Below are 14,125 nucleotides of genomic sequence, written 5' to 3'. Positions count from 1 at the left end.
TCGGCAAAGTCTTACAGTACTACCTTTTGCTGGGCCAAAGTTTTCCCTTTGCTGTGGTATGACAAAGGATAGCACTATTTGTGCTACCATAAATTTTATGATTGCACAAATAAGGTCAGATGGCCTCTGTTTCCACCCCTACAGATGTAAAAGCCCATTTTCCCACTTTAAGACTGAGTACACTTTATCCAAGATAATACTTTGTTTCTGGGATTATTGCAGTTTATCTGATTTCTTGCCTTTTTTGTCCAAGGAGAAGCTGTGCATGTAAAAGACTACGCCGCTTCCAGGTTTTGACTTGGGCCGTTCAGAACTGCAACATCTGTTTTTACCCTAAAGTGCACATCTACACTGACTTCTTCTTGGTCTTACATGCAGTGAAATCAATAGCAAAACTTTAATTGAATCTAGTAAGTGCTTCATGAGGCCCAGTCTAATTAGCAAGTATTCAGCACCTCTCAGGAATTGTCACAGATTTTGGAGTTTATACGTTTAAATAAAATATGCTACAAAAACATCACTTGATCTTATTTGACCCTGATGCATACAGACTTTTCAGTTTTCAAAACATACACAGTTACATTAATATTTTAAATTTTGCATTAATGATTTTTAAATGTCTTTATATTAGGTTCCTATTAATGATTCCCTGATGCCAGAGAAGTACATAATTGATAAAACACCTGCCAACAAAACCCATCTCAAGATTATGAAGCTTACAGGGCAAGATGGTGGATTATACGTGTGCCAAGCTGTATTCAAACTAGGAGAAAACAATGGAGAAGTGAATCTTAAAGTTCTCAACTACATGGTGCCACTCAAACCATTTTTTGCAATAGCTGCTGAAGTTATTGTATTAGTAGCTCTTATTTTCCTTTATGAGATATACTCTAAAAAGAAGGAAATGCTTGCAGGTAGGATATCTTTTTTATAACAATAACAAAATTTATATTGAGACTACTTTGATAGAGAGGAAAGTAAGAATATTTTATAATAAAACATAATGACTGGACTGATCTCTGAGTTCAGACCCTGCTTTTACACTGAAACAGACCAACAGAATGATCTCAATGGGTTTTAGAGGAAAATGCTAAAATTGCATTGTTTTTCTGACATTTTCCTAAGCATGGCTAGAGGTGTGAATTTTGTTGCATGTGTCAAAGGCTTGAATACTTGAATCAAACTGCCATATGTTTGGGTCAACTAACAGGATATGTGATGTGTAGAGAAAAAGCTCAAAGTCCAATTTATAAACTCTTAAAGATATTTTAGAGTTACATAAGTATGATATGGTATGGGATATGGAAATCAGGAGCATAGTGAAATGAGTATTAACAAAAATGGATCTGATCTGTATACTGATATTCTGTGTGAGAATAATTACAGGATTTAATTGGTTGTATGCTTCCTTTTATTTTTTAGTTTATTCATTTATCATTAAAAATTAAGAGAAATATTTTCCATTAAAATAATATCATAATAGATATGTTCATTAACTTGAGTGCTATTATAACCACAGGGTTTTCTTTGTTACACAGAAGGTGAAAAAGAATTTGAACAAATTGAGCAACTGTAAGTAATAACTTATTAGATGATATATGCTCGCACTGTGCTAACCTGTAAGAGACAAATATCAAATAGTGTTAACACCAGATAACTCGGAGTAAAAAAGATTCTCAGGTCTTAACATAACTTGATGTAAAGAATACCAGTATACTTTCCTATGTATTGTTCTAATTCCCTTCCTTGAAGTCTTTCCAATTCCCATTTTGCCATGTACCAGCATGTACAGAATACAACTTCTCCATCTTGTTCAGTTCTTCATCTTCATCTTCTTCTTTATCTTGCTTTGGGCTTTTTATTTATTTATTTTGGTAGTAGTCATTATTTTGATGCATTTTTTATTACTTGCCAACCTGGTACAATGTCCATGTACTTCTCTCAAACTTCCTGACACTGAGGGAGATCATTTCAGATAGAACAATCTCCATCTTTTATCCATATGCTTAATGTTTCTAGTTTAGTGTTACATATACCAGGTACCCTGGAAAACCCTACATACAGGGAGCATATGCACATGCAATTAATTTGAAGCAATAAACTCCGGCACATATTATGCTAGATTTTATTGATTCTGGGCACTGTGTTTGACTGTGCGCTCAAGACCACAGCACGTTGATCTGGGTTGGAGCAGCCCCAGCTGGCAAGGGGCCCAGGGGCTGCTCCAGACTGGCTCAACATGCTGTGGAGTTGTTAGCTGGGGCACACGGGTGCTCCATAGCAAGGTTAACCAGCAGGCAGCCCCTGCACTGAAGCACCCTTGTGCCCCAGCTAGCCCTGTCAGCATCTACATGTGTATTGTTGCACATTAAAAAATCTCCACCACAGGATACTACTTGTATTTAGAAGCACTAACCTGTGGTGGACTTTATTAGTTTACTGTGGTCTAACAGGACTGCATGTTTAGAAGTTGAGATGTTTACTGTGGAGCTAATTAGGCAGCTGCACAGTAAACATCCTGTGTAGACATGCCCACAGTGGAGCTGGTTTATTAAGCTGTGTGACCAGGGATAAGATAGAGAAGATTTGGGGAAGAAGCATTTGTCAGGAATTAGCGTGATCTAAGCCTGGCATGTTCTCACCATGCTGGCAGGTTTTAGCTCAGGATATGGAGAGAACCTGCATCCATAAGGCTAGATGGATACACTCGCCACTTCCTTCCTTTTAGTAGAGTGCATCAGACACAGGGAATACAGCAACTTTGGTGCTGAGAAAGCAGGTAACTTTCTGGGTGAATTCCTTGTGTCCTCTTATGCAACTCCATGTGGACACCGGATATGAGATTTATTAGAAGAGGAAATACATTAGTTCAACCCAGATGGGTTTTTTCTACCTCTACAAGCAGTCTGTATTTCTACCTTTGGAAAGCAGAATCCTGTGCTCTACCCCCTACTCCCCCAACATGCCTCCCAATTTGCTTCTCAGCCATTTCAAGGACTTCCCTCTTTACTTTTTCCATTTGTCAAGTACCTGATCTCTTCTTTATCCCTTTGTATTTTATTGGCACCATTTTTCTATATTTCCTACTATCTGAAGCCATGTTCCCTGTTTCCTTTTGCCTCATCCACTCATCCATTTATTTCCACAACCCCTGTATCCTAAATGCTGTCTAGCTCTGCTGCTATTTACTTAATTCCGTCATTAGATTCATGATGTTTTAAAGCATTTTGGGATATTGTTGATGTCTTATATCAAGAGCAGAGTAGTTCCCTTAGCTCCATATTACCATATTTTTATCACAAACAGCCTTATTGAAACTGAGGTCTATTGGTCTTAAAAAGAAAAAAAAAAAGAAGCTCTTACTCATATCATTTAATATGGCACTTTCATGGGAGCTTGAAATGGTTCCTTTATAGCAGTTTGATTTTTACCTAGGAGATTGGAGTTCTCTTCTATTGGATAAATGCACATTTAGGAAATATTATTTAAGTGTTCACGCTTTGTCTCATTGCAATGGTTTTATGGTAAAAAAAAAAAATCTATATTAGTAGGTGTTTAAATGCAAATTGATGTACCAGGTGATCTGGATTTTTTTTCCTATGGAGTCAGTTCATCGTTTTAGATTATAACTTTTTAAAATCAGATTGTTGCCACAAATCATTTTGGCTGCTGAAATAAACAATAACTCTTCTCATCTGAAATACTTTCTAATACCTGTAGGTATTGTTAGAAATGACTGTGAAATGAGATAATAGTTTCAGTCCTTTTCCCAGTGATCAAGAGTCCACAACACACACACAGTCACAACTGATGCTTGTGTGGAATGACCCCTTTTGGTAGTGTCACTAGAGAAGCTAAGGATGAAGTACTATACTATGGAGCCCAAACTGTCCCTAATAAGCGACCTCTCCAGAATTGTCTGGAATACCCTGGTAATTAAAATAGGAAACTGTGTGCTGTTATCACAGGTATTGTTCCTACCTATTCAGCAGATGGGGTTGTTTTTATTAGGTAGACTCCCAACAATCTCTCTTTTAGCAGGGCATGAATTTATCCTGTTGAAACTAACAAGTTCAGTTTTGCTATTGTTATAATACATTATAATTAACTTATGTGCATACTGTAACTACATCAAACAATGCCAGTACCAGCTGGTCCCTTCTTGATCACACTGTGGCAGATAACCTATGTGTAGATAACCAATAGGTTAAATGTATAAAATGCTTATGTGCGTAGCACATTTCAAACCCTTTATCTACTTTGTAAAGTAACCACATTCTGGTTAACTTTCTGGAAATGTTGAAAAGGAAGCAGATGTCAAAGGGGGCTGGTAAGCCTCACAACTACTATTAGAAAATGAAAATGACTGGTCTGCCTTGGGGCTGCTAATACCACAGCACTGACACTGCTGTAAATAATGCTCATTAACTACACAATGCTGTCAGGGAAGTGATATTGGCAACCAACAAACTGATTCGCTTTGTGATTTTCACCGTTTCTAAAAGTTAGTTTCATGGCTGTTAGAAACCTTGAAAATGATAGGTCCTACTCAAGTTCAGGACTGCTAAGAGAGTGTACTTAGTGAGCACTGCTTTTATTAATTTGCACAAGTGGATATTCTGGATAAGTGCACAGCCTTTCTTCAATCCTGAAATGGAGAACATTGTTAATTGTGCCAATATTACCGTGCAAGTATAACAACCTATTCCAAAGATTTTTAAGAATAAAAAAAAAAAAAGACTGAATTGATTTCAGAAAGCACTGGAATGGTCACTAGCTGGTTGGTAAAAAGACCAAATAAATTATTTCACTATCATATTTTATTGGAAAAAAATACAATGCATTCATTTTCTGCTCTGTGTTTTACAATCTTTGCATGTTAAAAGTTTGTTTTGAGTTTGAAGTTGAACATGTTTTGTTTTTTCCCCCCTTACTTTTAATAGTAAATCAGAAGAAAGCAATGGTGTTGAAAATAGCAGTACCAGGCATAGAAAAGTTTAAATCAGCTCCCAATACAAGGTGAGTAAAGGAGGAGGCATATTAGCAATTTACTAGGCTATTCTGTGATCAGAAGATTTAAAAGGAAAAATTTATTTTGCCCTTATCATATGTATTTTCAGTGTGCATTATGTGGATGTGACAGAAAGCTGGAGTGAATACAGACAATACTCATTCATCATTGACAGAACCTTACAATTAATTCAGAAATCCAACTCAATATTATGTTTTAATTTTAGCTTTTACCATGTTTGGGATTTATTTGTATTTATGTAGTAATGAAAATTTACACAGCAATTAAAATTGGGATGAAATTTTTATTAAAAATTGGGATGAAGAGGCAAAGCCATAGATAGTCATGTGAGTGTTCCTTAAACACTACTCCTTAAACAGTCTCGTTGCCATCCGTGTGATTGCTCATGTGCATTAGGATTACTCATATTGCAAAGACTTTGTGGGATTAGAGCCAAATAAAAAAAAAATCTCCACAGCGAGAGCAGGGAGTGAAGGAGCCATAGGTAGTAGGTAGGGTAGAATTTATATTATAAAATATGGCTTCAGTAGAAGTCAGCAGATAGAGGGAGGGAAGCAAAGACCCACAAAGAACAGAGAAAGCAAAGAGAGAAACTGTTGTGAGAGGAGTGAGTGACAGAATGGGGTGGGAAGAGCAGGTGTCGTGTTTCTGGAGAACAAGAAGTGTGTAGAAAGACTGGAAGGTTATCACTGAGGAGGCCAGTTACAGCTTCCTGGTTCTCTACCCCAGTCACAGTTCCAGCTCAGGCTAATTTTAATTTGGGCCAGGTCTGCCAGCTGAGGACAAAACCCTGAGCAATCCAGAAGTTGTGTCTATCCCCCATACCTCTTAACTAGTGTTCCAGCATTCCACTGATCTGCCCCAATAAGACAGGGCTTATGGTAACCTTATAGTCCCTGTGTGCATATGAACCGAAAGGAGTAGTGTCAGGTAAAGCCCATATGAAACAAATGACCAGATGAGAATGAGATTGAAGTGTAATTTACAAAGGTACCTAAGAAACATAGGAGCCAAAGTCCCGCTGACTTTCAAAGAACCTTAGGCTCGTAAGAGCCTAAATCAGTTAGGAGACTGACCCTAGTTTCCTTTTTTGCACCAAAGTGGCAGGTTCAGACTCAATCTGGTGAGAAGTGTCCTCTAACCTGCATCTCATGTTCCTTGAACAAATGCCTCAATCACTAGGCTATTGGGCTAGTAGGAGGGGTCCTGATGTATTTCACTTCTGACCAGTATGCACACATAGTAAATCTGTTGGAATAAAATCCCAAACTCTGCTTAAGCTCCATAAAACTCAGATGCATGTGGCTATGTACATACCACTTAAGCATGTGAAGGGTGAATTCAGCCTCCAGCCCTATGTTCCTAAGTCACTGAGACCCAAATGCTCAAAGATACTTAAATGTGTACTCACTGGTGTTAAATTGTATTGGAAGATTGAAAATGTCATTCCCAGTCTGGGACTGAATCAGAATTACATTGACAATCTAAAGAAGTTAAATATAGTAGTGAGTATAAAACAGTTAGCAGGATTTATGTCAGTTGGCAATAATATGTATGTTCTCTTTAATTCAGGAGCCTGCAAATCAAGAAAAAGCAGACATAATTTGACCATTGCAAACTACAGAAGGATATATTACAATTATGTATTTCAAATATCTATTATGCTTCTAATTAGAGCTTTCTAGATGTGTAACCAAAGCCATTATCTCCTATAATGTTTTTAAAATATAGACTTGAAATTGCCTCTCTGCTAAATAATCACTTTGTAAACACAGTACTGTATCCTAATATTGCACATACATATGGGCTGTGTCAGATGTCCCTGTTGTGTTTATGTTCCTTCTAGTAAAAAAACAAAACAAAACATCTTTCTACTATTCAAAAATTAATTAGTTAAGACTAACCCATGTTAGTCTTAGCCTATTAGGCTTTGCTTTTTACATTGGGTCCAGTCCTGCTTTCACTGAGGAACCAAGTGATACAGGATCAGGGCCATTATCTAAAAATGAATATTATGGAGGTAAGTTCACCTTCACGAAAGTACTTTTCAATCTTGAAGTGCTTACACCAAACAAAAATGCCTTTTACTAGGAGATTGAACAAATTCAACACAAACAAGCCTTTTTCCCACCAAAGGACTGATCAAGGGGAATCTTTATCATAGTTCTTATGCAATATATATATATTTTTTTTTTACAATTTCCTACGAAAATACAAAAATCCTCAATTTTTTTAATTTAGTATCATTTTATATATGAGGAAGAGATATGAAGTGAGCTAAGGAAGTTTAAGGTGCTACAATTGCTTTGACTTCCTGACTGAATACAAAAGGCCACATTTTGTACTATAGGATCGTGGCCAGTATACTCAAATTAGTAAATAAGTGACTATACATGTACAGTACTGAAAGGCCCTAGCACTGACTCAAACATCAATGGCCAGATATATTCCATATATTGGGCATGGAAACAGGCTTACGTATTTAAGTACATTTCTCTTTGGTCCTGTTTGAACCCCTGAAAAACTTAATACCAAAGATGAGCAAGTCATCCTCCTCAATGCTTTTCTGTTAGTCTTAAGGGTCAGATAATGTCATGTTATAAAAGTATAAAATTTTCAATGACCTGACAAGGGTGGAATAAATTTAAACTTAGGGCCTAAGTTCACTTAGATGCCTAATAGGTAGAATAGAACCTGGACACAAATATCTGCCCTAATTTGGCATCCTCCTGTTCTTAGAGCTTACCTGAAAGTGTCCCTGAATGTAATAAGTTCAGGTCTTCTGTATGTCAATTAGAAGACACTAATGGTCACTTCAGATGACCTTTTCTGCTAGTCCTATTGGACACTAGAAAGGTTTTGCTATTCTGGATGTTTACATAACTTCTTTTATCTCAAAGAATAACAAAGAACTAATATTGCTTTAATAAGCAATGTTAAATAAAATACAATGTTAACACTACACTTAATTTAATTGGGTTAATGTCCCTATTCTTATGCAAATTGCCAATGACCACAAATGGGCAGGGCCTCACTTGTATAACTTATGCAAAAGACAACACTTCCAGAAGAACAGTGACATGTTCCCCCATTCTTGGATTTTGGTGTAGTACTAGTAACCAAGCAGGCTACCTACAGAATCATCACTACCATCTCCTATAACATCCTTGATTATTCTTTCATAAATTCTCATTCAGGTAAAGAGCTGGTTAACTTGTGAGACAAGTTAGAACCACAGTACCAAATGATACAGCTGCAGGTAGTCCTGTAATAAGCCACAAGCCACAGAATTAATATGAGCAATTAAAGGTGCCAATTAGTTACAATATATATTCAGCAAATGAAATCTATACACTGGTTCATTTCTAGCAGTAAGAATTTCTCTGCAAATTCTTCCCCATGCTCCCTCTGATCAGTTGATTGGTAGGAGAGGGGCAGCTATCACAGGAGAATGCCCCCCACATGCTGACTGGGTGATTGCTGGGAAGGGAGGGGATATTCCCTGCAGGATCCTCACAGGGCTTTCTGACAGCCTGCCACTGGATGAGCTATCACAGAGCCAGTGCTCTCCTTCCCCCTTGGGAGGGAAGAAGGGAGAACAGCAGACTATGGTTCTCTGGTTGTGGGTATCCTCCACACCTGAGGAAGTGGACAATCATTCAGAATAGATCAGGAGAGAGAGAGAGAGAGATGTTCCCTATATAAATCTAACTTCCTTGCAAAAAAAGACTCAATTCTCTTTCACAAGAAATCTCTTAAACAAATGTATACTTTCTCTTTTTGTGCCAAGAAAATGGTTTCTGCCCTGGCACAAACGTAACACCTGTTCATGACCACTGTGTAACTGACTGCTTTTCCATTACAAATGCCTGCTTGAGTCCACAAAAGAAAATGAAACATCCTTTTATTTAAAAGAAGTAGGGAACATTTGTTTTAAATGTTTTAAGTAAAGGAGAAAACACTCAAGAACATTTCCCCTGTCCCTGTGAAAGTACTTTTAAGAAACTAATGTAGGCAAATATATGCAGCTTCTTGTTCAGGAGAAAAGAAAAGCCAGCTCTTAAGTTGTACAGATTCCAACATCAATGCTATTTTGCCGTTTGGCAAACAAAACAGACAAACAAAAAGGAAATATGATTAACACACAAGACTGAGAAGGGGGTGCTTATAAAACCTTGTTTACAGTCTTTCTGGATCTGGAAGTAGTAGTTACTGCCTGTAATGTTGGCTTTGGGAATAGATATCCAGTTTAACTTGTTTTAAATTAAAGAATGAGTTTAATGTTGTACCCTAATTAGCACAAGGTTTAAAGCCTAAATAAAAAGCAGAGAGTCTCAAATGTCTGGATAGTGATCACTGATAAAGATTTCCCTGGTCAAGATACTGTGTTTTATTACACTCCGCCTCAATCTTCCAGTGCACTGCATATAAACCAAAACAGTTACAGCTTTTATATGAATTTGTATCATTATCATATTAATATTTATTGTTAGAGCAAGTAAAGATATATGCACTATATTAAAAATAAATTGCTTGATTTTGTTGTACATCTTGATTATGTTAATAACATTCCAAGATTATAATCTTTTTTGGTAAAAAAAAAACTTCATAGCTAAGAACTTCAGATTATTTATTAAACTTCAGTGTTTATTTGGTTTGTGATGCATGTTAATCTTCACTTGATACACAAATTTAATTCCTGAACTAGAAATGTTGGGAATTACGTGCTGCACTAGAATATAACCCAAGAAGACTTTTAGATTTTCTTCTTTTAAACAATATCTTGCAAACATTTCTGTAGAATTACTTGGTTCTCTAAGCCATTCACAGTAGCCAAACATGAAGAGCTAGCTTTATACAGCTGCAAGTGTCCTTAAATGAAGTGCATCCTGGCACAGCAGTTAAAAACAATATCAGGGGAAAAAAGTACAGGCCATTTGTACCTATTGGCATATATTTAATATATTTCAGAATTGCCTGCCATATAAAAATACCTATGCATATTAAAGTAGTAATGATGAAGTGATTAAGAATCCACAACATTTTTTTGTGGATACCCTTGTCTCCTCATAATAAAACTATTAGGCCAAATCCTGAGAGAGACTGAGAACTGCAATCCTGCTAATTTAATTGAAAACTGGCAGTGCCTGCTTCAGAGAACTGCATCATAGATGCTTGGCATGAATCAAGTTAGGATTCCCTCTCAAGAAAAAAAAAGAGCAACTCTGCTTCCCATCCCATGGAATCTCCAGAGTCTCTAACTCCATCTCCATCATACTTCTGTGCACTATAAACTGATATTGTACTGCCAAATCTTCCCCTCTTACAGAATCTATTTTATGTACATGGTTGCTACAAGCAAAAGTTCCTGGATATTTATTCTATGATTTCAGACATGAAGCTAGAGATGAACAAATACTTATTGAAGAAAAATTACCCAGTCTGTGCATATTCAAATGATTACTGTACACAGGTATGTAAGCTACCTTACATATTGATTTAATACGCATAGGACAGGACAGAGTTGCAGCTTATAGACTAATTCAGAGCTACACAGGTTTTTTAAGCAACAGATTACTTTTTTAGATATTGTGAAAGGACTTTGATAGCATGGTCCTTTTATAGGATCCTACAAAGCAAGCTGCTGCTTACAAAAGCGTATTCATCTCAGAATTAGTCTATAAGGCACCATGCCTTCTGTCTGACTTCAGACTAACAGCTAAATACCTCTCATTTACAGTGCATGTGCAGGTTCTATCAGGACAATTTAAGAGGCCTGTCCTGAAATTCTGGCAAGGAATAATTAATTAAACTAAAAAAATCTAGGAAACAGAAGCCACAAAAATACAAAAGTAGAGCCAAAATCATCCTGAAACCAATTACTCTTGAAATACAATGCACAAGTAATTTTGGCTATACACATTTTAACTTCTTGGGTCCTTATGCTTGGAGCTAACTGTACTGGTTGACTTGAATCTATGTGCTGACTGTGACTATATCATGATATTTTACATATGTTCAAGGGTCAAACTTTGCTTGCCTTAGCAGTATATCTCCTATCACACCCACCTCTCTCTTCCCAACCCTACCATCTACAGCTCAGCTTTCTCCCCCAAGTAGAAGATATTTGCAGGAAATTCCACAAGCTGACTCTTACAGACCTTTCTGGCTTCCAGGCTCCTGAAACCCATAGGTAACTTATTGGAAGGAACAAAATAAGCTCTTGTTTTCCTGGGTAGAATGAGCTTCAGGCAGCTCTAGGACCAGACTCAGATTCAGATTGCTGACTGCAGGCAATGAAATTCTCAAATTTGAAAGCTAAAATCAGTCTCAGTTCTAAGATCATGAAGTATCCCATGCTGACGAAATGCTGCAAGGCAGTAGAACGAGATTTCCTGTTGAAGTCAGTATCCCTAGTTTTCTTTTTGTACGAGTTTCTGAACACCAGCTTGCAGAGCTCTGCTACTTTGCATCAGCAAAAGTATACAATTTTTGTATGGCTCTGTATCTATAAGAGAGACACAGAATGTTAAATTCTTGGAGTTTTTCATTCTCCCCCAGCAGCTTGAACTATTATAGCAGATTTACTGTAGATTTATTATTTTATCATACCAGGTCATCCGTTTGTAATTTATTATTGCTAGTCTCTTCGTGACCCTGTAAAAGACTGGTTATAACCTAAGAGGTTCAATTCTTCAATGCTAAGTAACAAAAGCACATCTTTCTGGGATGTACCCTTTGAATTTATAATTGCTAAGTGTTAAAAAAGTTTGGCTCTTTTTTTTTTTTTTTGGTTAAAATTAAATATTTGTTTATATTATTGTGGAATTACATGTTTCCATCTTTTAAAAAGATATTGATTTCTCACAGGAGTGTATTTTGCTAATGATCAAAGAATATGATTCTTGTTTATTTAACAATAGGATGAGAGAGAAAGAGATAAATTAATCAGATGAGATTTACAATCAACTGAATTATTTCTGGTTTTTTGTTTTCTAAATTGACATTACAAATTATACAACAGTGCCTTGAAGGAAGGAACAAATTTAATGTGTTTTAAGTTCATTTGTGTTTTGCAAGAACTATTTTTGTGTTTTCAGAGGAAGCTTGATGTTAAAAATCTAGTCAATGGTTGCTGAGTCTAATGCTGCTTATCTTGCTTGCCTTATTTTACATTTTGAATGTAGATCTGTACTCACTCATCTGTGTTATATTGTCCTGCCTGAACTGTAAGATATGCGTACTCAGTGGAACATTTATTTCTTATATGTTCACTATAAATGCAATAACAAAAAGAATGGAAATAGTGGGAACAGGCAATACGGTATATACATTTAAATGCAATAAACTTAATGGAAAAGACTGCCTAATATTTATCTGTTTCTTCAATCGTAACTTAAGTAAGAGTCAGAAATACAACAGCATATGCTCAGGGTTTTACTTTATAGACTGGCATATTCTATTGTGAATGACACCTGGGAACACTGGAAATAAATCCCATTTCAACGGATTATTTTCATAATTTCATTTTAAAGGTTGCATCTCCCAAATCTTTTTTAGCATAAAGGAGAGTGATGCCCTGACTATTCTTTGGGGAAATAAAAACAGAGACTGAATCATTATTTTCCCCCTTTGTTTTTTAATCTACATAAGCAAAATCATTTTACAATAATCTCTCCCCTTTTCCCTTATCATTCCCACAAGCATCAGCACACTTACGTGTTTCTGGAGAGCATACACAGCTGTTGTTTCAGCCCTAAATTAAGCATAAATATATAGATTTTGTTATGAAATGTTGTAGGTGAATGGGAGCTGCCTATACAGGAGACCCTTGCCATTCATGGGGGATATGTTCTAAAGATCCCCGCAAATGGGGAAATCCAAGAATACTGTACTGCATTCATGAATGTCGTCTGCATTTATGCCCCCAGCAGCTGTGGGTACATGGATGCACTGGTGGCAGTGGGAACTCCCACAGATGCCTCCGGTGCTGTAACAAAGTGTCATCACGCTAAACTCTGAATATTTGAAACTCTGAATGCCAAATCCACAAATAGTGAGGGTTTCCTGTACTTTATATTGCTTCTATCCAAGATTAATACTGTTTTCTTCTCTTTAATTTTTCTGTGAATGATTTGAGCACTTTAGTACTGTATAGACAAGTCTAAGAAAGTATTAATGGTTTTAAAGCACAGTGAAATGCATCTCAGCCACCCATAGGTAGCTTCAAGTTGGTTTAAATAATACCATTTCCATTGAGATAAATGTGAAATTATTTTTTCATTTTTCATGGGTTTATAAGGGGGTGGGCTAGGGGGTTGTGCAATCTATTTAATAACCACCAGTTCTTTTTCTTCCCCAAAATAAAAGGACAATACAGAAAAGAACCCAGAACTTAGTCAGGAGATGTTCAAAGCCAAGTCTTATTTACCCAACTGGTTCCATGATTTTAAGCCATCAACATTTTCCAAACACCAGAAAAGACAACCTGAACCCTCTTCCAGTTGGATACCTTCACTTGTCTTTAAGTGTCCTGTTTCCACAGCACAAAGACACGCAAGGCACCTCTACACACACACTTTAAAGCGCAGTCGACTATTTTACATTAAAATGTTACATAAAAATGTGATATTATGCTAATGTGGAAAAAAATAGTTTACTGCTCACTAAGCATCACCAAGAACAGCATTCAAATGTGCTATTGCACATTAATTTAGGACCTCACATTGGAGGTATTAAATTTAATGCACATTAGAAAAGGTGCATTAATGTACATGTAGACGTGTCCACAGACAACTGAAAGTATGATGAGCCCAACAGACCTCACTCACTAGCTGAATTATCAGTTCTTCCTCATCAGCCTCCTTGGGAAGGAAAGGGTAAAGTACAGAGATGGTGAGGAATTTTTTGACAACCTGTTTTCATCAAACCTGAAATTGTTCGCAGGAAAGGATTGATTTCACAAACCCTCTATATACAAACAATAGAATACTGTTTTGAAGCATGCTATTTTGACATTTGCTAATGAAAACTTGTTTTTCAACTAAAATAAATATTGAATAATATTTTGTTCCGAAATGTAAGATGCAGTGA

The 14,125-nt window shown here is 36.5% G+C and overlaps 1 protein-coding gene across 2 annotated transcripts in view; it reads left to right on the top strand.

Annotated features, from left to right (window-relative positions):
- Positions 1-12,402, top strand: part of EMB (embigin) — a 41,982-nt gene extending 29,580 nt beyond the window's left edge. Inside the window, exons 8-11 of one of the 2 annotated variants that reach the window (XM_019532036.1) lie at positions 632-914; positions 1,539-1,572; positions 4,944-5,019; positions 10,362-12,402. In XM_019532036.1, coding sequence (XP_019387581.1) covers positions 632-914; positions 1,539-1,572; positions 4,944-5,001 — 375 coding nt within the window. In that variant the 3' untranslated portion in view covers positions 5,002-5,019; positions 10,362-12,402. Of the gene's footprint in view, positions 1-631; positions 915-1,538; positions 1,573-4,943; positions 5,020-6,604 lie in introns of both variants that reach the window. The other variant, XM_019532035.1, reaches the window with a different exon arrangement.
- The last annotated feature ends 1,723 nt before the right edge of the window (positions 12,403-14,125 follow it).

This window comes from Crocodylus porosus, unplaced genomic scaffold, assembly GCF_001723895.1.
Source record: "Crocodylus porosus isolate Cpor-Errol unplaced genomic scaffold, CroPor_comp1, whole genome shotgun sequence".
Lineage (NCBI taxonomy): Eukaryota > Metazoa > Chordata > Crocodylia > Crocodylidae > Crocodylus > Crocodylus porosus.
The sequence above is the reverse complement of the archived record's forward strand: the minus strand, read 5'-3'. Positions and strand labels throughout refer to the sequence as shown.